The sequence below is a fragment of the Pelodiscus sinensis genome, chromosome 11 (assembly GCF_052426305.1).
Source record: "Pelodiscus sinensis isolate ZL-2025 chromosome 11, ASM5242630v1, whole genome shotgun sequence".
Taxonomy (NCBI): Eukaryota; Metazoa; Chordata; order Testudines; family Trionychidae; genus Pelodiscus; species Pelodiscus sinensis.
The window spans coordinates 22,527,470-22,553,598 of NC_143062.1; the positions used below are offsets into that span (position 1 = coordinate 22,527,470).

General features: G+C 42.6%; 1 protein-coding gene across 1 annotated transcript in view; it reads left to right on the plus strand.

Moving 5' to 3' along the window:
* Positions 1–26,129, plus strand: part of CACNA2D3 (calcium voltage-gated channel auxiliary subunit alpha2delta 3) — a 758,781-nt gene that overhangs the window by 464,185 nt on the left and 268,467 nt on the right. The window contains exon 12 of the mRNA XM_089781194.1: positions 23,690–23,768. Within this exon, the coding sequence (XP_089637320.1) occupies positions 23,690–23,768 (79 nt within the window). The remainder of the gene's footprint in view (positions 1–23,689; positions 23,769–26,129) is intronic.

Sequence of the window (26,129 nt, forward strand, 5' to 3'; positions counted from 1 at the left end):
ATTAGCTGGAGGTTATTTTTCTCCAGCTCATCTGATGAAGTGGGTTTCGTACAAATACGTAGAATGTTGACCCTCTCTAGTCCAGAACTCTCTGGTCCAGAAACATCTTTCATCCCAAAGTTTCATGGATGTTTACAGCCACCAGTTCTAGCTTTCAGTGGTCTGTGCTGTTAGTTAGCTCTATTTTACCGCTTAATGTCTTATATCAGCTCAGTAATCAGAGGAAGCATTGATAATGCTGCTAGACAATATTGACCTCCCATGGTCTGCAAAATTCTCTGGTTCAGAACTGGACAGATCCCTAGGGTGCTGAACTAGAGAGGGTCAAGAGATGGATGTAAGACACTTTTTAAAAAATAGCAGTGTAAATGTTGCAGTATCAGCAAATGCTTGGGCTTGCCTCCTGGCTTGGACCCAGGGGATCACGTGGGTGTCAGCTTAAATAACTCTCTTCATCCTTCACAAGTGTTACAATCTCCACACTACTATTTTTAATGCACCATCTTGAGCTGAGCTAGTGAGAGTCTGACTACACTGGTTGGGAGGCTTGGTCCTTGCTTGAGTGTAGACATGCTGGTGTAGATTTCAATGACTCATCAACCATTAGGCACAAATGTTCACCGTATGTAGAATGTGTTGTAGATGCAGAGCCTTCATTCCGCAGTCGCATTTTCACCAGCTGTATGGTGTATATTTATGGTTCTTTGACAGTACTTTTGATTTGGAGAGGAGGTCACTATAGTTATAATCTGGTTTTTTTTGGTTTTGCTTCAATGATATTGCTCCCCTCACCCCCACACATACACTCCTGGTGAGGCCTATAGAGTATGGAATAATAACTTCCATCAATTATATAAATGATACCTTGTGAACTTCCATTATTGCATAATGAATGTGCTACACAAATAGAGAAGCAGAGAGTCGTGGTTTATTAGAACCTGCTTGACAAGCAGGAAAGTGCAGGAGGACTTTATAAATAGTCTCCTTTGCCAATGTTCTTTTGCAGTCCAGTGACCCCCTCAATCACTCCATATGAGAAGTCACCATTTTGAGGGCTAGTGACTTCTATGAAATTGTGCCTAGAATGCTGAAGTAGTATTTTTCAAAGCTCCGTGGGGATCTGGAGGCCTGATTTGTAATCATATCAAATGAGGATCCCCACTTGGAAAACTGCAGTCTTTACCTACATATATGCTACAGATATTTCAGTATAGGGGTAGTCTCTCATTGAATCTCTTCCTAGCCAATATTCTCCCGACTTTCAGTGAGCTGCCTCAGTTTTTTGTATAAACTCAGTACTGAAGCTCTTGTCTTGCCTTCATCCCACCTACTCCCTTCATCTGAGCTAAAATGGCCCCTATAGAAGCAGAGTCTCTTGCTCCAGTAGCAAAAAGGCAGTAGACCTAAATCAAGAAGACTACAGTGCTTCAAAATAGAAAATAAATGGTGATAAAGGCAAAGATTAAACTAAACAAAGAGAGTAAAAAAGTGGAGCCAATGAGATGGAAAATTAGTGGAGAACAAAAGTCAAACAAAAGCTACATTAACCTCAAAATAGCTCAAACTCTTAGGCTATGTCTACACTGGCAGCTTCTTGTGCAAGAACAGCCATTCTTCCACAAAAACTTGCCGGCTGTCTACACTGCTTGAGCATTCTTCCAGAAGTAAATTTACAGTTCAGCGTTGTAAAACAGGGCTTCTTCCAGAAGAATTATTCCTTTCCCCACAAGGAATAAGCCCTCTTGTTCAAGAGCTCTTCCAGAAGAGGCCAGTGTAGATAGGCAATATGAATTTCTTGCGCAAAGAAGCCCTATGGTTAAAATGGTCATCAGAGCTTTCTTGCGCAAGAGAGCGTCTACACTGCCGTGGATGCTCTTGCGCAAAAGCACATGCCAGTGTAGACGCTCTCTTGTGGAAGAGTTTTTGCACAAGAACTCTTCCACAAAAGAGTTCTTGCTCAAGAAGCTGACAGTGTAGACGCAACCTTATAGTCTCTAGGCCTAGACCAGGGGTAGAGAACCTTTTCTGCATTGGAGGCCACTGACCTGCTAGCAAGTAGATTTTGTGTGCTTCAGCCCTACAGTGGGATAGTGGGGTAGGAAGGATGATGGAGTGCCAGTGCAGGCTCCTCAATGCTGGGGGCGAGGGAGTCCCGAGCTCAGGGGCCAGTCTGGGTAAGCTGGGGGCCACAAGTTCTGCACTCCTGGGCTAGACAGTCTTCAGACTCCTGGCCCATGACACTGTACCTTTAATCTCATATTTCCTCAACAGCATTATTTGGATGCTAGAAACTCCCTTGCAGATAGGTAGAAAATCAGTGATAAAATGTCCAAATATCACCTTATAGTGTTACATTGGTTTCCCAGTTGCCAATTTTTACAAAACAGTTTATGACTACAATAATCTCCTCAAAATCAGCTGTTATGGACGATAATAACAGGTTGTCAGAGTATTAACCACCCTTGACTTCACTTTGGGTTATTACATAACAAAAGAATGAACTGGTGGCTAGGCTGCCAGGTGTATTAAATTATATGATGAATTATATAGGATTCCGTGATGAGGATTAGTGTCCAAAAAGACTATGTTGAGATTGCCAAACTCATTATTTGACGGGACTATAGACTGGACAAAATCCCGTGGGGTGAAAGACCAATGTTTTATCCATTATGTCATCCCCTTAATCTGTGTCTGGACCACGCACAGTGAAATGTACTGTGTATGTGTTACCATTGTTCTGTATTACATCCTGTAACTATGGAATATCAGGGGTAAACGGGGAAGTTGATAGTATTGGGCTAGTCAGCATTCATCCTGATCTGGTTTTATGAACTAATGAAAAACAATCGTTATACAAGAAAACTAAGTGGTGTCATAGTAGGGTTTGTATGAGTTTGCCGCTGTTACAGCAGCTTCAGCTAGACTGACTGTTTTTATGTTAGTTTCTGCTCTAATCCTTTATCTCTCCCTCCAAAGATTTATAATATAATTCAAACATACTAATTTGGTTAAGCTGATGCTTTGCACATACGGAACAAAATGTAAAATAAGCTTATACTTACACTTGAGCAAATCTGTTGACTCTTTTCAAGTGATAGGAATAACAATAATTAGAGCAGGTTGAATTATTCATGATTAATACTGTTAGTTGGAAATGTTAGCTCCCTTTCTTGTTTGCAGATCTGTGAACTAGTCCTGATATCTGGTAATGTATTTATTTGGTAGAAGAGTTCACTAAACAGTGTTTATGAAAAAAATTTATTCTGTGGGTTTTTCATAAATTTTCTGCAGTTTGCTATATATTACATTTATTGTTGATGGGTCAGCTAAGTCACATTTTATTGTTTCCACTTCTTAGTTAAGTAAATGGAAGCTATTTAAACAGAATAACGAATGACAAAAGCAAAGCTAATAATTAATCAATTGATCCCGGTACATATTTTCTGAAGACCTCCCTTTTCTTATGTGGTAGAGGGCTCTTGCTTTTGAGATGAAGGACAAAGTTCTAATCTTGATTTGTTAAATAGTCCATCATTCCTCTTAATTGTCACAGTTCAGAATAACTGATTTCAGATCTAATAGCTCACTTCCCATGGGGATTGGATTGAGGAGCTTTATGTCAATGGAAAGAAGAGTTTCCTAATCTAGTGAAGGATACACCATTTGTTTCTGGCTCCAGTAAATTGTAAGATATTGGATTTTAAAATTGTGGTGGTGGTTACCCAAAACCTATTTTACATATGTGTGGAAATTTTAAGAACATATAATTTTCTTCTCCATTTGTACCCTATAATGTTGGACTTACTGTAGTAGGGCTGAGTTTACATGCAAAAGGATACCAAAACTAGAATTAATTAAAAAAAAAAACCTCTGGAAAATATTTCTAAGATAATTCGGTAAAAATATATGGTGTACACAGTGCATGATAGTACAGTATAAAGATTTTATTGGCACTTGATCTATAGATCTATCTAAAATATTTATAGCACATTTAATCCAGTGCCTCAAAGTAATTTATAAAGGTGGGAGAAATATTATAGCTTTGGCTGGAAGAGAAAGCTTTGTGAAAATTCCAAATTGGTTTCTGTTATAATCTCTGGTTTTCAGATAATCATAACTTTGTGAAAAGTGGTCTCTTTGGAATGAAGTTTTTCAGGCTTGGTCTCAGTCCAAAGGTTTCATATTTGGAAAATTTCTTGGAAATTTCATTGTCAATTTTTTCAGTTTGGCAGTACGAAACCTAACAGTTGAATAATTAAGATTAGAAATAGGGAATACAAAATTACAGTTTCAATGGGTACTGTCATTTTAGCCACATTTTTCATTTTGTCTGTTCTGTGCTATAGGATTAGTGATACAAATGGAAATACATTAAAACTATGCAGAAAAAAAAAGACAGGAATAGAAAATACTACATTACATATGGCTGTAGAAATCTTTTGTACTCTTTTTATGAACTGTTCATCCTGAATGTTGTGGTGATAAAGTTTTTCTTTAATCATTGCAACAACGCCTCTGTATAGCTTTCAAAATGGTCACTATAATAGGAAAGGGACTATTCCCTGCATCCTCATAATTGACATGGATTCAGGGCACACAGTGGGAGAAAGCAAGCTCTCCCAATATTAGGGTATCATAGCTGTCTTTTCTCCTGCCAAGTCAGACAGCTCTTCAACTACCAAAACAATGCTTGGTTTGGGTTGTTATTTTCTTACATAAGAACATAAGAACGGCTGTACTGGGACAGACCAAAGGTCCATCTAGCCCAGTAGCCTGTCTGCTGACAGTGGCCAGCACCAGGTGCCCCAGAGGGGGTGGACCAAAGACAATGATCAAGCAATTTGTCTCATGCCATCCCTCTCTAGCCTCTGACAAACAGAGGCCAGGGACACCATAATTTAAGAATAATTTACGTTGCTGTGTAGTTTTTCCAAAAGGTTAACAATGCTGAATTCAGTTATGTGGTTTTTTTGTTAACTTTTGACATCTCCGTGAATTTCATAGTTCATTAGAGTTTTCTGAACCAAGTCCTTAATTACCTTAATGATTAGACCCAACTCCTCCTTGTGGGAGAGCATGTCAAGGTGTATGGTCTTCATTACACCAGGGTGTGAGCTCAGCCTCAGTTTTACCTCTCCTTGGACATGTTTTTAAGGAACAAAGAGAGAGGTGTACATCTGTGGGAAAACAGAGCTCAACACTTGGGCCCTGAAACTGGAGGATCCCAGGCTGGGCAGTGTTGTGTTATTCCTACTGTCATTGAGTATAGTACCTGTCAAAGTCAGACAGGAATCACAGATTTGTCAGACCGCTCTGTTTATTAGCAAAGCCGCTCTGCTAAATGCACCCAGAAAATGTGAGTACCATACAAGGTTCAAACTCCTTGGCTGTGTCTACACTGGGCCACTTATTCCGGAAAAGCAGCCGCTTTTCTGGAATAACTTGCAAGCTGTCTACACTGGCTGCTTGCTTTTCCGGAAAAGCAATGACGATCTACTGTACGAAATCAGCCGCTTTTCCGGAAAAGCTTTGCCGCTCCCATTTGGGCAAAAGCCCTTTTTCCGGAAAAACTCTTCCGGAAAAGGGCCAGTCTAGACAGCTTTTCTGAAAAAGCAGAAGAAACGGAAAAAAGCGCTTTGGACGCCTGGAGACCCCGTAGGAGCCCTGGACTTCCTGGTAACCCGAGCGCTTAAAGAGCACGCAGGCTGCTGGGTGCACGTGGCAGGAGCGTGCCTCAGACCCTGCAGCCTGAGCTCTGCCACGGCACCCCCGTGCTGCCCAGCCACATCTCTCAGCAGCAATGGCAGCTCCAGCTGGTGAGCCCCCTGCACCCCCAGTGGAGGAGGCCCCCAGGGGCTGCAAAAGGCGGGCTCCATCCTGGACCCCCAGGGAGCTGGAGACCCTCCTGGACCTCTGGCAGGTGGAGGAGGGTCTCCACGATATACGGTCCCGGCGCCGCAACGTGGACATTTTCTCCCGCATGGCCGAGGCTCTGGCCCAACAAGGTCACCCTGCCTGGAACTGTGAACAAGTCTGGGCAAAGGTAAAGGAGCTTCAGCTGGGGTACATCCGGGCCAGCGAGGGCAGGGGGGCAGGACCAGACCCTGCCCCCACTACGACCGGCTCCATGCCATACTCGGGCAGCCAGCCCCGCAACCCCCGGAGGTGCCCGTGGACAGCTGCCAGCGCCCTCCCATCATCTGACCCAGCGAGGCGGAGGAGGGAGAGGACAGTGGCGGCGCGTCAGGAGAGGAGGCCAGCCAGCAGGCCCCCTCCAGCAGCTCCTCCGAGGCCGGGGAAGAATCCACTGGTGAGTCTTTGCAGTTTGCACTACAAGGGTGGGCGGAGGGAACCAGGTGCCCGGAGTGGGGAGGGGGAGAGCATGTCACTCAGGCCTTGTGAGCTGCACGCTGCGTAGCATTAGGCAGCAAGCAGCACGTGCAACCACGTGCAGCCTGGTGACCGAGCGGCACGTGGCCGCGGCAGGCAGATGCAGGGTACGCCGGGGACCGTGCTGTTCACACATATTCGGTGGGACCAGGGGAAAGGGTGGATGCCGGCTGGAACCGGCCAGGGCCCCAGGGACTCAGCCCAGAGCCCGCACCTCCGCCAAGGGTGCAGCACGGAGAACGGCACACTGTCCCATGCTTGGCTGTGAGGCACAGCCAACTGCTCTTGGGTACACCGCAGCATCACAGTCCTGTGACCGTGGCCCCCACTGAGCCCCTCGCCTGCTCCCGGTGCCTTGGCTGGCTCCCCGAGGGGAGTCCCTACTGTGGCCACACATGTCCCTGGGCTGCCGGGCTTGTGGAAGGGATAGTGAGAGGGAGAAAGGCCCCTGAATTTTGCTGCAAGGATGGGACACTCCCCCTTCCCCCAGTCACTCTTCTGATTCCGTCCAGGAGATATCCCACGCGATGGGATCTGAGAGCCCAGACCATCTCTGCCAGATGTGCTCCCAGGCACTGTGTGGGGATGCATCTCATTCCCTGTCAAACACTAGTGATTAGCCCAAAGCTTTTCACAGTCTCCACCGGCAGGGAGTTCCACAGGTGAACGCAACACAAGCACCCTCCCGCCCTCCACGGGGCCAGGACACAGACCGGTGCTCACAATACTGGAGGGAGGACCCTACTCCAGGGGCGGTCCTCCTTGCAAACATACAACACGAGGGGTAAGGGAGTACCGAGTGGGCCCAAGCCACACAACTGTGGGGTCACCTGGGCTCAGGGGTGGAGGGCATGAGGTGTGGGGACAGTGAACGGCCTGCCTGACTGACCCATCCTTTCCTCTCTTCCCTGCAGCGGGACCGAGCACAAGACCCCCCAGTCTGGCAGCAGCGGCACCCCCAGCTGGCCAACCCCGGAGGCGCAGGCTCCGACAGTGGGACCAGCTGCTTCGCCGCCATGTCATCGCGGTGGAGGCAATTTGGGCCTCCATTCGCGAGTGCGTGCAGGGGGACCTGCAGTGGCGGCAGGAGGGCTGGGGTGCCTTCCTGGCAGAGTGCCAAAGGATGGGCGACTCCATGGCCATCTTCACGACACACTTTGTTCACGCCGTGCACTATGGCATGGCCATACCCCATGCCGCCGCCATCCCTCCCGTAGCACAGCCCATACCCCCTCCTGCCCCTGAAATGGCCCCTGCTCCTATCCCAGCTCCTGCCCCCATAATGGCCCCTGCTCCTATGGCCCAAGCTCCTGCCCCTGCCACCAATGCTCCTATGGCCCCAGCTCCTGCCCCTGCCGCCCATGCTCGTATGCCCCCAGCTCCTGCCACCCCTGCTCATATGCCCCCAGCTCCTGCCACCCCTGCTCATATGCCCCCAGCTCCTGCCCACCTCCCCATGCAGCCTGCCCGCCTCCCCATGCAGCCTGCCCCGCATGTGCAGGTCCGCCCCGAAGGAGCGCTCGCAGGGGCCACCCATCCCAGTAGCTCCCCCCCGTCCCAGTTGAAGGTCTCCCCCGCTCCCCGTCGAAGGTCTCCCCCTCTCCCCCTTGTAAATAAAAAGTTCTTTGTTTCAGTTGATTCTTGTGTTGGTTATTGTGTTACTCTAGTAACTGTAAGAAATGATTTGAGATGCCAATTAGCCACCTAAATTTAAAAGGGTTACAAACTGTGGACACCAAATTCTTTATTTTAGAAAAGCCGGAAAAAAGCGGCGGACATCTTTATTTAAATTCCGCGGGGGATATTTAAATCCCTTGCAGATTTCCCTATTACGACCTGTGAAATTAACATGCCCCTTTCGGAAAAGGGGCCAGTGTAGACGAGCCCCTAATGTTTCCTTTTCCTGTTACCCCATACCCACCTGGCTAGCACTCTGATCTGCACACCTACAAACAACATTAACATACTTTTCTCCTTCCTGGTCAGAGACAAACAGTATTCCTTCAACTTATTCAATTATTACAGCATAATTCATCTTTCTCTTACAGTATAATTCTTTCTACTTTCACATACCTTATTATCTGATTATTTAAAACTATTAACTGATATTGGCTGTAGAGCCATCCAAGCCATTTTAGGGTCTTTCACGTGTCAAGAAAATAATTCTGCTGCAAAAATATTGTCTGGATCCAGTATGTAGTTGCAGGAATCAGAAAATATGAGGGCATATGTAAACACAAACCTTTAAAAAAAAAGCATCTGAAAGCAGAAGGCAGAAAAAAATTATAAAGTAGCGGGAGGGCATTTCCTGATACTTAAATTCAGAAGAGTTAATAACAAAGATAAAGGCTGCTTTATAACTAACTTTTAAAACATTTTTTCTTTAATAAAAATAGAGGGAATGGACCATGAATAAATATATATAGTAAATTAATTGGTAAATCAGCAAAGACAGAAGTTGTTTCTAAAATATAAGTAATAACATTATAGCATAAAAATTAATATTAGCAAAACAGCATAAGAACAGATTAATCCTGATAAACATAACTAGTAAGTAGAATGTGGTAGTTTTTCAAGTATACTGCTGCCCCTTAATAAACTTACTTGTTGTTGTATTTCTGTTGATTTCATATAGTTTGTCTCCTGACTATTTGGCTATCTTGGTAGACTTTCTGGGGTAGGAGGGGAATATCCCTCTAGGATAAAAACAGGCTATATTCTTAGTGGGAAATGTTACTGATTTTCAGGGTGCACATGAAAGTTTTGTTGGCATATTTGGTTCCTTTCCTTTCCCCCTTATGCTTTGTCATTATTCCTCCCTCCTTCCAGTTCCTCCCATATAATCTGTGTCTCATGTTCAGAAAGAGTGAACAAGCCCTCATTCTTTGGCTTGCAAAGTATTTCTGAATGGATCTCTGCAGGTTGTGCTGGCATAGGACCAGTTCCTTTAAGCAGATTATTAATCACTTAGCTCCAACTTTTAATCAGAGATAAGTACACACACTAATTTTTATAAACAGAATACTGTGAGTGTAACAATTGTTTTATTAAACACAATGATCAAGCATACGTTAAGCATTGCAGGGGAAGGAGTATCAATGGAAAAAAAACCTGATACTGCTTCTCTATGTCTGTCTTGAAGATGGGTTTGTGTTATGCCTTGCAGATTGTAGTCTTCTGTGTAGTACAAATGGTTTGGTTTACTTAGAGTCACAATCCAAAGGGTCAGGTTACAAATATGAGTACTTTCAAAGAGGCTTGAAGAAAAAGCAGCCCCCCACCCCACCCCACCCTCATCCATGACTCGATTGGAATTCAGACCCTTATAGAAATTCCTTTATGAAACTTAGATTTCAGTAATATAAATTAACTAGGGGGCAGCGCTCCCCTGCTCACAAAGATTCCCAATCCCCCTCTCTGGGGGTAGGCAGCCCCAGCTTTCCCTCTGGCTGCTGGGGAGGGCCAAGCCAAGGCGTGGCAGCCCTGGCTTACCCTGGCTCTCTGCCTGCAGCCACTGGACCTCCCGCGAGGCCAGGTCAGCCCTGGCTCTCCACCCCCTCTGGCCACCAGGGGCTTGGGCCAGGCCGAGGCTGCAGCAGACTCAGCTCTCTCCCTCTGGTCGCCAGGGGTTGGGCTGGGCTGAGGCTGGCCCGGCTCTTTCCCTCTGGCCCAGCCATCGGGGGGGTTGGGCTGCGCCAAGTGTTGCCGACAAGAGTAAGTCTCAGGTCCGACACTAGGTTCTCTAAGTACAAAAACATGATGCACAAGTATCTGTCAAACACAAGCAGTTTATTTCCTGACAGTTTTCAGCCGTGCCCCTTACCTAAAAGAACAACATGATAGGAAAAGGGGATTCTTACATCCCTTCTGCAAGCTGGGAACCCCGTTTCAGCTGCGGATGAGGCGGAAGGTCATTTAGGCTTCCAAAGCACCAGTACCAGAATCAATCAGTGAGGTCCAAATTGCTATGCTGTGGTGCAGCTTTAAATACAGTGTCTCTTACCTTGTTTTGCAGTTTGGAAATTTGCAGGGGTTACTTATTACTTGCTGATGTATGGCTCAGCTGTTAACTATCGATTTTGTACTACTTATCCTTTGACCTTGTTTACTTGATCAGTACATTTGGGTAAACAAGATTGTTATGTGTTCTGGCTCTTATCTATAACTTGTTTTTGCTACACTGGCACCATTGCTTATCTTAAATGGCTTATGTTCCTAGAGGCTTGCTTCTGGCTCATCAGATATAGCGGAAGCAGGGAATGCATGTCTTATACTTGTTACAAAGTTCTTCCATAATTTAACCCCTACACCAAGGAAGACCTGGTTCTCTCCCTGACTACCAGGAGAGGCCGGGCCTATGCTGCACCAGGTCTGGCTTCCCCCCCCCCAGGTGCTGGGGAAGGCCCAGCCCCAAGATCTCCCTGCCTCTTCTCTCCCCCAGCTGGCTCCTTCCCCTCCCCCTTTACTTCTCTCCACCCCCACCTGCTCTTTAGATCCCCATCTCCCCAGCTGCTGTGGGGTTGAGCCAGGCTGCTGCAGGGGAATGCATGTCTTACCGCCCTTATACTTGGCACGTACAAAGTTCTTCCACAATTATCCCCTACACCAAGGAAGACCTAGCTCTCTTTCCAGCTGCCAGGCGGAGCTGGGCCGAGGCTCCTGTTCCCCTGCCCCCAGGGAGTGTACAAGGCTGCTCCAGCTCCAGCTCTTCCCCCCTGCTCCCAGCTACGAAGCTGCCCCAGCCCTGAGGCCACCCCAGCTCTTGTCCCCCCATCCCTTACCCCTCCATTCCTGGCTCTTTCCCCCTTTCTCCTGCTGCCAGAGCGGGGGGCCAGAGTAAGGTCATGCCTGGCTCTCCCCTCCTACTGCTGGGGAGCCTCTCTGGGGCCTCACAGGCCCTGTACTCTTCCCCCTGGCTGTCAAGGGTCGGGGGAGTTCTCGGGGGCCTCTCTGGGCCCATGCTTTCCTCCCCAGCCACCGGGGGATAGAGGGAGCCTCTCCAGGGCCTCACTGGGCCCATGATCTTCACCCCAGCCACCAAACACCAGGGAGGGAAAGGGGAGGAGGAAGGGAGGGGCTGTGGGATGCAGAGTGACGTGATGATGTCACTCTGTTGTCCCATTGGAAAAGTTTTTTTTAAGTATCTAGAGAGAGAGAGATTGTATATGGACTTTGGTCCCACTGTCTCTTGGTGTACTTGAAAAAGAGTTTGCAAGTATCTTGAATATTTTTGTCATACTAATATTTTCTTAGCTGTTGATCCAATGCATATTGAAGCATCTTGATCAATTCAACTTCGAGACAACTGTCATTTTTTGGCAAGTCAGAGAGGATATTTTATTTTGCTGGAGATGTCCATGAAATAGCATGCAGCTGCAAGAAAAGATCTTCCCTACACTGTCAGCGGCAAGAAGTAGTTCCCTTTCCCTTCTGGCAGCTTTAATTTAAGTATCTGAAAATATTATTTTACCAGCTGTTTAGCATCAAGAAAACCCTTCAGGTTTGCAGAATGATGAGCCTTGCAGAGTTAGTTGTGGAGGGGGGGAGCGGGATGCACCTTTCATCGACTTCCATGACTAACAGTTACAATTATCCTAGATCAGCTCATCTTGTTTATGATCCAGAGGAGCAAATCCCCATTCACCGTTCCTGGTTCTCTCACCAGTATTCTGTGTGTAGTATTAAAAGTGAATACAGTTCAGTGGCTGCTGGTTGTACACAACGCGCACAATGGGTCCTTTTCATTGTTTGATTTCTGTAATATTCATCAGCCTTGGATAAACCTATTAACAGGATATTTCTGATTGTGATTACACATTAATTAAAGACTCTGGTGATCCATATGTGAATAAGAGGCTTTGCAATCTCAGTTATGATCTATTTTAAAGCAAACTGAAAGAAGTGCAAGAGGTTGGAAGAACAGCGGGCAAAGGAAATAGGTTTTTAAAATAATAACAAATATAGTCAATTAAATATCTGCATTCTCTACTGGCAATCTAATTAACCATTCCTTAATCACCAGGGTGCATGTTTTGTGTGGACTACTTAACTTGGTAATTTAATACACGAACACAAGTTTCTTTGTCCAGGCACTTGAAGCAGGGTTACCAACACAAACATGTCATGACAGTGGTCCACATGTTTTTTGCTTTTATCTCACAAGCCCACTACCAGAGGCTAGTGTTCTGGAACACAATTATTAATCTCAATCACAATAAAAAAGCAAATATATATTTTATATAGGCCATATATAGAATCTGGCCTGTATAAAATGAATTGTTGGAATTAGTCCAATTCTTAGTAGGCATGCAATCATACCACAGTTTCAGTTCATCAGAACTCATGTTAGCAATTTCATCAGATAGGCTGGTTGCTGAATGGAGAGTGTTTGCCCCCTGGAGGTGATCCATCTATGTATGAACTGACACATAATAGTGGGGCAGTGTTAGGAAGTTTCTACAGCTGCTGTGGAAAGATAAAGGATGTTACTCTCCAATGCTGCTATCAGGCATCCAACATCTAAAAACACTTAAAAAAGAAAGTTAGCCACAAGCTCTATTATAGATCCTACCCTTCAGGGTCTGGAACATTAATTTAGAGCTTTCTCTCCCAACATATGTTAACACTGTAGCACTGCATAACAGAAATCATAGTTCAGGGCATGCCAATAGGAATTGCAGGCAGTGCAGAAATAGCAAATGTGGTCTTGAAAGTGAAATATTTGGCATTTTTAATAAAAATATCTTTGCAGCCAGTGATTCTGACATCTCTAAAATGTTTAAAGTTGCAAACAGCGATTATAACAATTGAAAATTAGTATTTCTGCCTGTGAATATTTCCTTCATCCACAGAGGACAATCTTTGTGAGGTCTAAGTCTGAAAATTAGAAATGTTTCGTTTTTGGCTTTTGTCCTAAACATCTGAGTCTCATATCTGTTTAGTACCAGACAATGTAATAATACAACACATATGGAACAGATTATGTAAAACAGACACCTTATTCAATTTATCACTTTTCAGAGTATATCTACTACTCAGTTATTCCACTAAATACTGTACCCTGAAGAAGATATGGTGGTCACGATTATGATTTTGTATTTTCAAGCATTTACTTTATAGTTGTATCTGAGATAAGAAAATTAACTCCTATTTTTAACATCTAATCCCCCAAATTTTCAAAAGTGTCTCTATGTCCCATTTTCAAAACAGATTTAGGCACGTAGTAATGCACATCTCACTGAAAGGCAATGGGACTTAGGCTTTTATGGGCCTCAGGGCTTGGCCAAATATAAAAGTTACACTGTTTTAACTTTAGGCCATATGTTCACTACGTGGAAAGTTGAATTAATATACACAACTCCAGCTACTTAAATTAGATAGTTGGAGTCAACATACCTTAATTTGGGTTTCTGCATGATCTCCACAGCAGGAGGCTTCCCTTACTCCTCGCAAGGGACAGGAATACTGGCGCTGATGGGGGTGTCCTTGAGTTTGATTTAGTACATTTTTACTAGACATGCTAAATTGAACTCTGGAAGACATGTGAATGGTGAAAACATGGCTTTATATAGCCAAGCTAATGCACCCACTTGTGTGTGCCATCATATAGGTATAGAGTTACTTTTTCTGGGCAAAGCCAGTCCTGTATGGGAATCAGTGGCGGCCAGTCAATACAGGCGAATTAGGCGGTCACCTAGGGCGCCAGTTGCCGGCAGCTCATCTAGGGCTGCTCCTGATGGGAATTAAGATATGCTTTGCCAGTTTAAGGCACCATCATACTGGTTTAACTATGCCCACAGTAGAGGCTGCATTGTATAGGTAGAAGTATTAACTATTATTAAAATATCATCCATAGCCCAATCAAAGTAGTTACACCAGTTTAAGAACTATGTGAAGACCAGGCCTTAAGTCATTTTTGAAAATGGGATGTAAGGTGTTAGTCATTTAGGCCCTTTGGAAAGTTTTAGCCCTAAATCTATAAGTCTATATGCCTGTGTATACCTAACACATAACTATACTCTGTACATCTACACTGCCTAGTCTTGCGTAATAACATATGCAAAGGAGGCACAATGATGAATATTGCCGCATTTCGTTTACATACTTAATGAGCCGCCATGATTTGCACAGGGGGCTTTTGTGCAAGAAGGAGCAGTATAGACTGCTCCTTCTTACGCAAAATCCCCTTGCTCAAAATGGCAGCTCATTAAATATGCAAATGAGGTGCAGCGTTATTCATCACTACACCTCACTTGTATATGTTCTTGCACAAGACTGGGCAGTGGAGACATAGCCTCTGAGAAAATAAAAAAAACCTGTGGCAAACAGTGGCTTTTGTATTCAATAGCTGGTCACCAATTGTAACTTCCCACTGAAAGTTCATAATATATAAAATGTAAAGCACTGGTTTCAGTGAAATGATCAGACAAACTTTTAGAAGTGGCAGATTGTAAAAATTATTTATCTTCCTACTTGAATTTCAAAGCTGATCCTAAAAAGCAAGGAGAAATATAGAGGTCTGTATATATATACATCTAGTTCCACACCTTTAAAACCAATATAAAATACTTTCTCTTGTACTACAGCTAATCTTTTTTCCCCTCTTATAAGCTTATTTTCATTGATCCTGAATATGAATCAGTACAGTAATAGCTATTTTAAAATGATAGGTTATCTTATTTTTAATTTTTATAAAAGGTAAGTAGACATTATATTTTTCTTTTTCTTTTATAGTTCATGGCTAAGGTTCATAAACATATTTGATATACTTTTATAATCCATAGCCCTAAAGGGGGAAATACTGCAGTCATTAAGTTAAGGAAGGTTAGCATTGTTTAAAAGAGGGCTGTGATTTTGTGAGGTTTTTTGTTTTGTTTCAAAGTAGATACCAAACAATTAGCACTGCCTATACCGATGCGTAAAAATATTTTCCAGAAACATTGCTTACATCACATAAAATGTGTGTATAAACCACTTTCAGGGAGAAATCATTAACATCCTTGGAGTAACAGCATATGGCAGTCCATTTCTCATGATGATCAATGATAACTATTTGTTGAAATTTTTATTACTTGTAGCTTTAATGCAGTTTTGTTGCTGCTTTAGCATCATACCATATTGGCCTTTCTCTCCTTTAGATAAGGCTGGACTTCTTTTATTAGGAACACAGTTGTAGTTTGATTATTTGTAGATTAAAGGAGACCATTAAAGATAAATCTCTCCAATTGATTCAGTCTCCACATAGACTATAAGATAGCACTGTTTTCAGGAAGATAAATAGAGACAGTGAATTATGTTGCCTTTTTGGGGTAAACTTCTGATTGTATTGTTTCATTTGTGGTTAGAGATTAAAGGTTGTGTTTACTAATATTTTAGCTAACCATCAAAAAGCATGGAAATAATAAATGTATGTACAGTGGCATTTTCTTCACAAATTAATAAGAACATATTTACTACATCACTAATGCAATGCACAACAGTCAGTATATATTTTTAAAAATACATATTTTTAACAAAATTACACAAAAAGTAAATGATGATTACATTTTCTGTGTTTAATTTTAGAATGACTGGGAACATATTTGGGACAGATTTTGCACTTGAGCATAGGTGATTCCCATTGAGCTAGGTAAAGGAACCTGAGAGCAAAATTTGGTCTGAAAAAGTATTTATGCTGACTAAAGGACTGGATTTAAAGAAAAGAGAGAACTTCTGCCTCAAATGATGGTAGTCTACAAATCATTTTTGACACACTGCAAGTGAGCAGGAATAGTTAATTGAAAATTCAGAGGAATTTTATTGTTCAGTATATGTTTAAATTGTAAAAAAATTTGACTAGAAGATTTTGAAAGTTCTTTACATCTGGATATTCCTTTGATCTCATTAGTTTCTCTGATTATTTAAAAGAATCCACATTGTGAGTTCACAACCAACGTTAACTAATGAGTATGACAGGCTAAAGCAAAGAAGCCTTTCTTTTGTCTGATTCTAATATTCTGTCTGTGGGAAAGTTTGTTGCACAGTGATATTCCAATAAAGTTGTCATTCCTGATACTGATGAAAGCAGGATTTGCTTTTCTATTGAATTTAAACTTACGTATATAATATGCAGCTTAGAATGTTCCCTATGTTCACAAATAATATAGGAACTATATTTGTTACTTCAAAACATGTTATATTCCTGTGTTTAATTAAAATATCTTCTTTCTTAAGAATCTTCAAGACATAAAGAGACAATTAAGGCCATTAGAAAATGAGACATGTTTTGAATCTACCATCAAACTTAGCAAGCTTTTGGCTTTTCCCTCAATCCTTGTAGAATAATTTTTCTGCTGCTCTAGAGAGGGAAAAAGAGATCCAAAGAGACTCTTTCTAATTTCAGGTATTTGTTTAGTCAGGCTTTGAGCAACGTTTTTTTAATGAATAATTTTGGAGATATGTTATTTTCTTAGCGTTCAACGCTTTTACTCTTCAATCCTCTAATTGCAGGGCAAGTGTGTTATGTATATATTTTACTGCCTATCCATCCACCCACCTATCCAGGAGAATATAATATTATAGAATGATATCACTCTTGCAGATTTCCATTGACTTAGAGGGCAGAATATTACTAGGAGTTTCAAGAAGCATGTGATTTTTAGAAATTAGCTTTTTCTTAAGTACTAGTCAATTAGCTCATCATAAGATGGGATTTTCAGGTCTCTTCCACGTTGGTCTTCTCTCCTGGGCCTCCGGTCTCTCGCTCTGTCTCTCTCACTCTCTCTCACCTCCTCTTACTGCCTCCCTCCTCTCTCTCAGCTCTCCTCCGCCTTCTGCCTCTGTCTCCGTCTCTCCCTTTCTCTTCTCCTCCTCCTCCTGCCTCTCACTCTCTCTCCGCTCTTCTCTCTCTCCATCGGGAATGCACGCTCGTCCAGGCCCCACCCTTTGGGCATGTACGTCACCACCCTGAACATCCTACCACGGCGCTTGGCTGACTTCTGTGTCGCTCAGCCGGGCCGCTGCGCGGCAGCAAGCAGCACAAACGGCCTCTCTCTCTCTTCTCCTCCTACTGCCTCTCCCTCTCCCTCTCTCTCACTCTCATCCACCTCCTGCCCCTCTCTCTTTCTCTTCTCCCCCTCCCGCCTCTCACTCTGTGTTTCTCTTCTCCTCCTCCTGCTGCATCTCTTTCACTCTCTCTCTCCCTGTCCTCCGCCTCCTCCCCACCTCCTCCGTTCGCCTCTCTGTCTCCTCTGTGTCTGCTCCGCTTTCCTCCTTTTGAATCCGGCACCCTTTCCTGACGTCAGAGATGCATGCTCATCCGGGCCCCGCCCCCTAGCTGTTCCCTCTGGGCGGCACTGTTGCCTCCCTCTGTGGCACTCGGTTGACTTCTGCGCCACTCAGCTGGGCTGCCGCGCAGGGGCATGCATGAGGAATGTGGACCCCGAACAGCCGCTTGCACCGCTTGTTCCCACACAGACGCCCGCTGAGTGGCACAGAAGTCATCCGAGCGCCACGGCTGGAGGCAACAGCACCACCCAGAGGGAACAGCCAGCATTTCAGCATTACAGAGTCACAGACATTGGGCTACTATTTTCTTAAGTATGTCTCACATGATACTCATTTAAATAGAATTAAAACATACTATATTTATAGTGAAAAACTGGCATTCATTTGGATTCTAAAAGCATGTCTAAAATCTCAGCACACTTTAGGTTAAAAAATAATTCTTTTTGCCATCATCGTGAAATAATTTTATTATGCTTCCTCTTGGTTAAAATCTGAAAATGCTGAACAATTTCATTTCTGGGTATTAAATTCGTTTTGAAACATCCAAATATTACACAGAAGTACCTAACACCTTTTTAAACTCTAAAGGTCTGTCTCATCCTCTCACTATTTTTAGTATTGAAGGTCCTTTGAGCCTACCGGGATTTAGTAACTTCTTGCAAAAAACAAGGAGACTGCTTAATTTCTTATCTTTCCACATAAATATATCTCTATGTCCTTTATTCAGGCATGTACTTCCCTTTCCTTTCTCACTGTATCCACTCTCTGATGCCTCTATCCTCTTGGAATTCATGGCCTTACTGACGCAAATTTAACTTCATCTCAAAATACGGTCCACAACAAAAAGTCTCAGGGAGAAGATCTGTCTTTACCTGTTATTTTCAAACATTAAACATTTTTAAGTTGAGATGTGATGTTCTAAAGGACTGCTTTTTATAGGGGGGAAAAAGAAAACAGGAAAAATGTGCCCAAGTCCTAGAAAGTATGTTCAGAGATTTAAGTACCAAACATGAAATACAATTATTGTACTTAGATGCTTTTTTCATCTCAAAGATACTTTAAGAACACATCTTGGAAAAATACTTTATTTTCAAAGTGTATGTGTTCATCTGGTTTTTCTGGGTTGCATCAGGCTAGTGTAGTAGGATCACAGAAGTTAGAGATAAAAGAGATATCTATTAATTAAATCAAGTCCACTGGCCTGAAAAAGCAAAATGTAGCTTTTCAATAGAACTCATATCACATATGAAATTGACACTGTATTTGATCTTAGTCAAAAAGCAAAGAAGCAGTAATAATGTCAAAAAAAGAGCAATATTACCTCCTAATGGCATGCCATGTACTTTAATGTTGTGTGTCAGACAAATCTGACAAGTGTAACATGGTGACAAGAAATGAAAGAAGCATTCTCTAAATAGCTAAGAGGAGACTGAAATTTGTGAGATGGTGCACAATCTTTTTTACTTTTGGAAGACTGCGTTCAAAATACCAGAGTTTTTGATCTCACCCCTAATTTCCTTTTGTTCTTGTCACAAAACAACCATGAAATTTGATAATGGTGGTTTCTGTTTAAGAAAGGAATTGAAGAGCAGGAATACTGCAGGTTGAAATGAAAACGCTATAGCAAAAGCTGTTAGTGATCTACCCAGGTCGTAAGTACAAAATTCAATACAAAAAGTCTGGAAGCATAATAAACAGCAGCTGAAGGGGAACTAACAAGGAGAAAGCTTTTCATCAAAAGAGGTATCTTAAATTTAAATTTTTGAGATGGCTAATTAACGGTTCTATAAACTGGTTTTACTGAAGTCAGTGGGAAAACTCCTATTGACTACAAAAGTGTAGGACCAGGGTTTAAATTCTATTGTATACTCATCTCTGTGGGAATGTCCTGAGTGTAGCTCTGCTAAAGAGATGGTCTTTTTGCTTTGGAATTACTTAGTAATACATATCTATTTGAAGCAATGGGCTTTTTGAGGTAAAGATTTTGAATGTGTTCCCTACTGTACTGTGTTAATGGCTTTACGGATTGGGAGCCACTTAGTTGATTCTTGGTTTTTGTTTTTATTTTTTTAAGAATCTGCCATCAGAAAATACTAACATCTGCTTGTCAAAAATCTGCTTAAAGGAAAAAAATCTCCTGCAGTATGTTTTACCTGATAATTATTACTTGAAATCTGTGGCAGTTTTTTCTAGTAATAGAAACCAGCATTTAGCATGGTTTCATGTTTCTTATTAAAATACCTATTTAACAGTAATAAGAAGTATTATATGACATTGTATAATTATTCTATATTTGTAATCTCCAAAAAATCTGTCTAAGTCTGAATTTGATGGCTTGATAAGAGCTATGGCAAGCAGTTTACAAGTGAGAAACTAACTAAAGAAGGTTCTGTAGAATCTCTGCCAAGAAAAAGAAACAGGTGTTCTAGTGTTCTCTTTCCTGTTGGGATTTTGTCATGGTTCAAGGGGAAAATACTCTAGTCCAGTGGTCACCAACCAGTAGATTGGGATCTACAAGTAGATCTTAGAGTCTCTGACAGATGATCCTGACAGATTTGGCCAAGGGGCTATCAAGTGCAGGCACTTCGGCTGCCCCTCCCCCCATTCCTGCTCTCTGCCTTGGAGCTGCCCCTCAGGAGCCTCCTGCTTGCTTTGCAGGGCAGGGGAAGGAGAGGAGGATGCTGATGTCAAGGTGCCTCTTCTCCCACTCTGTATCCTATCCCCATAGAGCAGAGAAGGGTCACAACAGGGCTTGGGAGAGAGTTGCTGGCTGCTTTTGGGAGTGGCGCAGGGCCAGGGCTAGGGTGATCTTGCCTTAGCCCGACTGTACCACCACCCAGGAACCATCTGAGGTGAACCAGCTGGAGCCCACATCCCGAAACCCTACCCCTAGTCCTACATCCCTAGCCCAGACCACCCCTGCATCCAAATGCCCTCTCAGAGCCTGCACCTAGAACCTCCCTCCTGCACCCCAACTGCCTGCTGCTCAGAGCCCCTCTCACATTCCAAATCCCTTAATCCAAGGCCAGAGACTGCCCCCACCAACCCGCTGCCGGAGCCTAGTGAAAGGGAGGGAGGAAGGATGGAGCAAGCAGAGGCGGAGCCTTGGAGAGGGGGCACAAAGGAAGTGGGGCAAGGGTATTTGAGATTCAGGGAGATCTTGGATTGCACTTAAATTCAAAAAGTGGTTGCAAGCATAAAAAGGTTGGAGACTCCTCCTGGTCTAGTCATTAAGGTAAGGAAGGAAGTGAGCTCTGATTAGTCATTTTCTGGGTACATTTTCTTCTTCCCTGAAGATATTCTCTAAATTTAGTGAAGCCAGGACTGTCTTGCTGGCATCCCAAAGACCGGAGATAGGAGGAATGAAGAATGAAGAGTTTGATAAAAGCATCCTGTGCTTATGTTCAGGCAAAAGAGCAGTATCCATCTCTGGTACAAAAAATGGTAGTGGGTAGGAAAGAGAATGAATTCTTTTTAAGAGGCGGGGGATTGTGAAGTGGAGATTAGGTGTCCCTGGCCATCCTTGGTCACTTCAGGGGGTTCATCAGAAACCCAAATCAGGTGAGTTTGGGGAAGTTTCACCTGTTTTGGTGCTTAGCATAAAAGTTTCATGCTGCACTAACAATAATGTACCTAGGTTCTGGAGCATTCTCAGACTTCATGAACATCTGTAATAAACTTATTGTATTTGCATTTCAAAAGCCATTAGAGAAGTACAAAGAATTACAAAATAAAATACATCAGATGCTAGAAATTGGAGAGTAAAATTCAAAGAAAAATATTGTTTCCAAAGGGGAAGTCTTGGGACTCTGGAGAGCTTAGATCAGTTCCCAGTTCTGGCATGTCTTCTTGCATGACTGCATTGAAGTCACTTAGCCCCTCTCTGTGTCAGCAGGATAACCCTTCATGCTTTAGTGGTGTTTTGTAAGGATAAATTCATTAATGTCTGTGAGGCCTTTAGCTAGTAAGATAACAGAAGTCATTTAAGTATCTATATTAAATAAATAGGAATTTAGAGAGAAGAGTTTGAGTGACGATGTTTGAAGAGAGGGAATCATTTCATTGACTTGTTTTACTTTATTATGTAGCGCCCCCTTTCCTCCTGGTTACCTTCTTTAAAGTCAATCTCCTTACAGATTTTGATGGATAGGTCTGGGTTCTTCTGGATCCTGCCACCCATTCAACTTTATTTTTTCTGAAGGATTTGGCGGTGCCTCCACCCCCTCACTCCTTCCTGGCAGGGTCACCAAGGCAGCTTGGGAGGAAAATTCTAGCCCAGGGTAATCTCCGTGTATTTGCCAGATAGTTGGAGACTCCCAGAAAATAACACAAACACACCATAATAAACACAATTATATTAAACAGGAGACAAATATAAAAGAACAGGGTAAAACACTATTTTTAGGGTCACTGGAGCACAGCAACTGTAAGATCAGTGTCCCATTGGTATGCGTACTTTGTTGGGGCCCATGATGACTTTTGACCACAAAATTCTTCTCTGCAGTGGTTTAGCAGTAGGGCTGACTAGGTCCAGTACAGTCCAAAGGATTCACATATGGGAGAAGGCAATAAATCCCACCACAGGTTTAATATGCAGCAGGTAATAAAATCCCCAAACAAATTGGTGCACTCACACACTCCATGAATGAGCCTCAGGTTTAGAGATGACTCAGTCACTGCAGAGGGGCTGCTCTCTTCTCGCATGGATCCTCTTCAGGCAGGAATCAGGCTGCTTCGGTCCCAGAATTTCCCCTCACCGCGAAGGGGTGCAGGGCTCAAGGTGCAGACCACACAACTGCACCAAAATTCAAACTATAACCTCCTAGCCCAGTATTCAGACCCACACAGCAGCCCTGAACTAGCAAATAGAGCAGAGCTGACCATGCCGTGATCGGTCTCACCCAGGGAGCTGGAGAGCCAACTCAGCCTGGCTGGGGAAGCCTCCCAGCAAACTCCACAAACTGGGAATCAACAGTGGAAACATAAAACCCAGCTGAGGGATCCTACCTTAAGGTCCCTAGAGCTAGTTCCCTGCAATCAGGCCTGGGGCTTACTAGATCCCACACAACAGTCCTCCCCTTGCCCTGGCTGGCTCCAGACTCCTCTCCACAATGGCCTCTCCTTCCCCCTCCTGAACTCCCTGGGAGGGGCATCTCACTCCCTACGGGTTGCCGGGCAGACTCTGACGCTGGTAGGAAGGGGGAGCCAAGGCAAACTCAGAGTACCTCTCCCTGAGCTGCCAGCAGACAAAGCCCAGGGAATCTAAGTAATCTCCTTGGGGGTTACAATTATACACTAGGGGGCTGCAACCTCCTCACGATGTTCGCCAACCCCCCTCTTTCTGGCCACTTTTGTGGCTAGAGAGCCTAATGATGTCATTCCCTCAAACGTCAGGAAGTCTTATATATATATGGAGATTTAAATGGCAGCTGTTTGAGGCTGCTCAAAAATTGAAATGATAGTAGTCTCAGTGAGATGTATAAGTGGGCAGATTTCAGGAGCGTGGTCAAAGCAATTTGTCACATGACTCTGCAATTCTTCACCTGTATATCATCAGTATTATGAGTATAGGTACTTCGGTGTATACATTGTTTTTGAAAGACAGAGACAAAATAGAACAAGTTTTTTCAAGTTCCTACATCTATAACACTGATGTATTTAATTATTAAAATACAACCCCAAGTCCAGAGCAGCCTCCTAAATTCACAACTGCACAACAGACATTTCAAACATGTGACTTCATATCATGAACCCAATAGTTTAAACTTGTTCTATTTTATCTTTACTTATGGCTTTGATTAAATGCCAGGTATTAAAAACATCCACATTGATAAGCCACTTTGTTAAAACAGAACAAAGACACACACTGTGTCATAAATATCTTATTAGCAGAGATTTTTAAATCAGCAATCCTTTAGAACTTTCTGATGTGTTTTACACATGTGAACTTCACATATGTAAAATAGATAATCTGTGTATGTATTAAGCATGATACTGTAGTAAAAAAGTGAATTAATACCTATTGTACTTTCAGGTTCGCATGTTTACCTATCTGATTGGAAGAGAGGCAGCTTTTGCTGATAACCTCAAGTGGATGGCCTGTGCTAACAAAGGTTGGTTTACCTTCTTGAATGGGAAATCATATGCAAGGTATCATGCAAAACTTTGTACATGTTTTCAGTCTTGCTACATATTTTTGCCAACAGTTTAAAGTGAATTGTTTGGAGGGTATTATTTTTGTTTTTCAGGAAGAGAACAGGATAATTTATGAAAACAAATCTATAATATATAGACTTAAAAATATACCCCAATTAATATACATTTTTGGTAATAAAAATGCACCTAAAACATTTCATAGATATGATTTCCAATTTCTGCTTTGTTCATTGAAGGTTAATTTCAGTTTAAAATCTCTTTTGCTATTACTATTATTTTATTGGTATTAGGATAGTAAAGAGGACTCCAACTGATATCAGAGTTGCATTACGCTAGGCACTGTACAAACCACATGGTAAATCACATCCCTCCTCTGAAGAACTTAGATTCTAAATAGGAAAGACAGATTTTTGTCTTCTGAGGAGAAATACATTAGAAGTGTTGAGATACTGTAGTAATGGTGATCATAAAAGTACATACGAGAGAGAAACTATGAATAATACAGAGACAAGGTGCACACAGCTCAGCGTAAGTTCAAGAGCTTGACTCTCTCACCCACAGACATTGATCCAATAGAAAGATTACCTCACTCACCTTGTATCTCCAATAAGCTGAGACCAACATGGCTACAGCTTTGCATATTATAAATAATAATTTAGAAATCACTGATTGTCATTTTTTCCTTATCTGTGTTCTTGAAAAAAACTCCTTGTTTGTTTTTTCTTTGTGCTTCATCACATTATGACGACCCACATCAGGCACTATTCACATAGATATCATTGCTTTAACCACTGTTGTGTCCATCTGATGGAAATTACTCAGTTTGAAGTAGTCTCTTAATCAGCTAATATTACACCATAATTTAGTTTTAGACATTGTATAGGAATCCTTTGAAGCATATTTTTGAAGATAATTTAATCAGTCAAATTCTTTAGCTTGGTAGACAGTACAGTTCTGTAGCTTCATAAAGATCTAAGCATAGCAACTCAGAAATTATGGCAAAGCAATAGGAGCTGCCTGACGAGTTCATCTGGTACATGTCAGTCTCATTGCTGATGAAGGGAACATGCATATCTTTGTTCTTCACCATCACGAGCAACACATACAGTAAACTTCCCCTTCATTTTGTTTTTATAAACTCGAATGGAAGAATTTTAGGTTTTGTTTTTTGTAAACCATAGGTGGGTCAAATGTAGTTCTTTCTTACACCTGGATAGCTCTGGATAAACTCTACTGAAGCTAAAGTAAAATGAGAGCAGAATCTGACCCATAAGTGTTGAATGGTTTGTTTTAATTATTATTGCCTCTAGAGACTAGCCTCAGATTGCATCAGTTTTATGACTTAAACACTGTTATTATGTAGGACATGGGTCTTCCATCTCTGATCTGTAATTCATTTCATATAGTTTAGGATCTGACACCATAAGAAGCGGAACAACCATCTTGAGCTCAGGTTACATGAGATTCAGAACTTTCCCTCTGGCTCAGCCAAATTCTATAGCAAAAAGACATATTACAGCTCAGGGAGAAGAGAGACCTAGTAAAGCCAATCTGCAGATTGGCTGAATGACTGCACTGCAGTTTACTTCTTGCATGGGTGGGCCAAAGAGTGTTGTTGTTACTGAGGTCAATGGCCCTAAAATCAATTTTCCTTGCAGTGATTTTCCCCTTGGAAGCACAGCATAGATGAAGGCTGTTTGCAAGGTTTCCAGCTGACTGCATTGTGGACAGCAAAATCCTTTCTTTCAAAAAGGATCACTAGGGAAATTCATACAACCTTGGAAAAGTTCTTCTGGAATCTAATGGCAAAACCATGAGACACCCACCACCTTCTCCCCCCTCCCGCTACCATTTCTCTGCTACATTTTGTGCATAAATAGAGCATATCTTTGGGGAGTGTGGGCTTAATGAGGCTAAGCAGCAAACCATTTTAAACACATGAAAAGAATCAAGATCCCAAAGCCCCAGTTGAATGGTTTATGAAATTTACAATTATTTTCTCCGTTATTCTGTAAGCAAATGCACATGAAGTAAATGGAGATTTAACAGGATCTTAACGTGAACAATGGTAAAATTTCCCAGTGCTTCAACATGCCAAGTTTTAAAGTATGCAGCCACTGTATTTCCCTCAACAGTCACTTTCAACTGAAAGTCAGGCCAGCAGTAAAAATTTGATAGGCCACAAAATTTTGGTTACTTACAAAAGTGACAGTATGAAACAAATATGATAACAGTCTGTTGGTTTTAATAATTTGACAGCCTCACTTTTGAATGTTTGTTGTTAGTGTGGTTGACCCTTTTCAAAACACGTAGTAGGA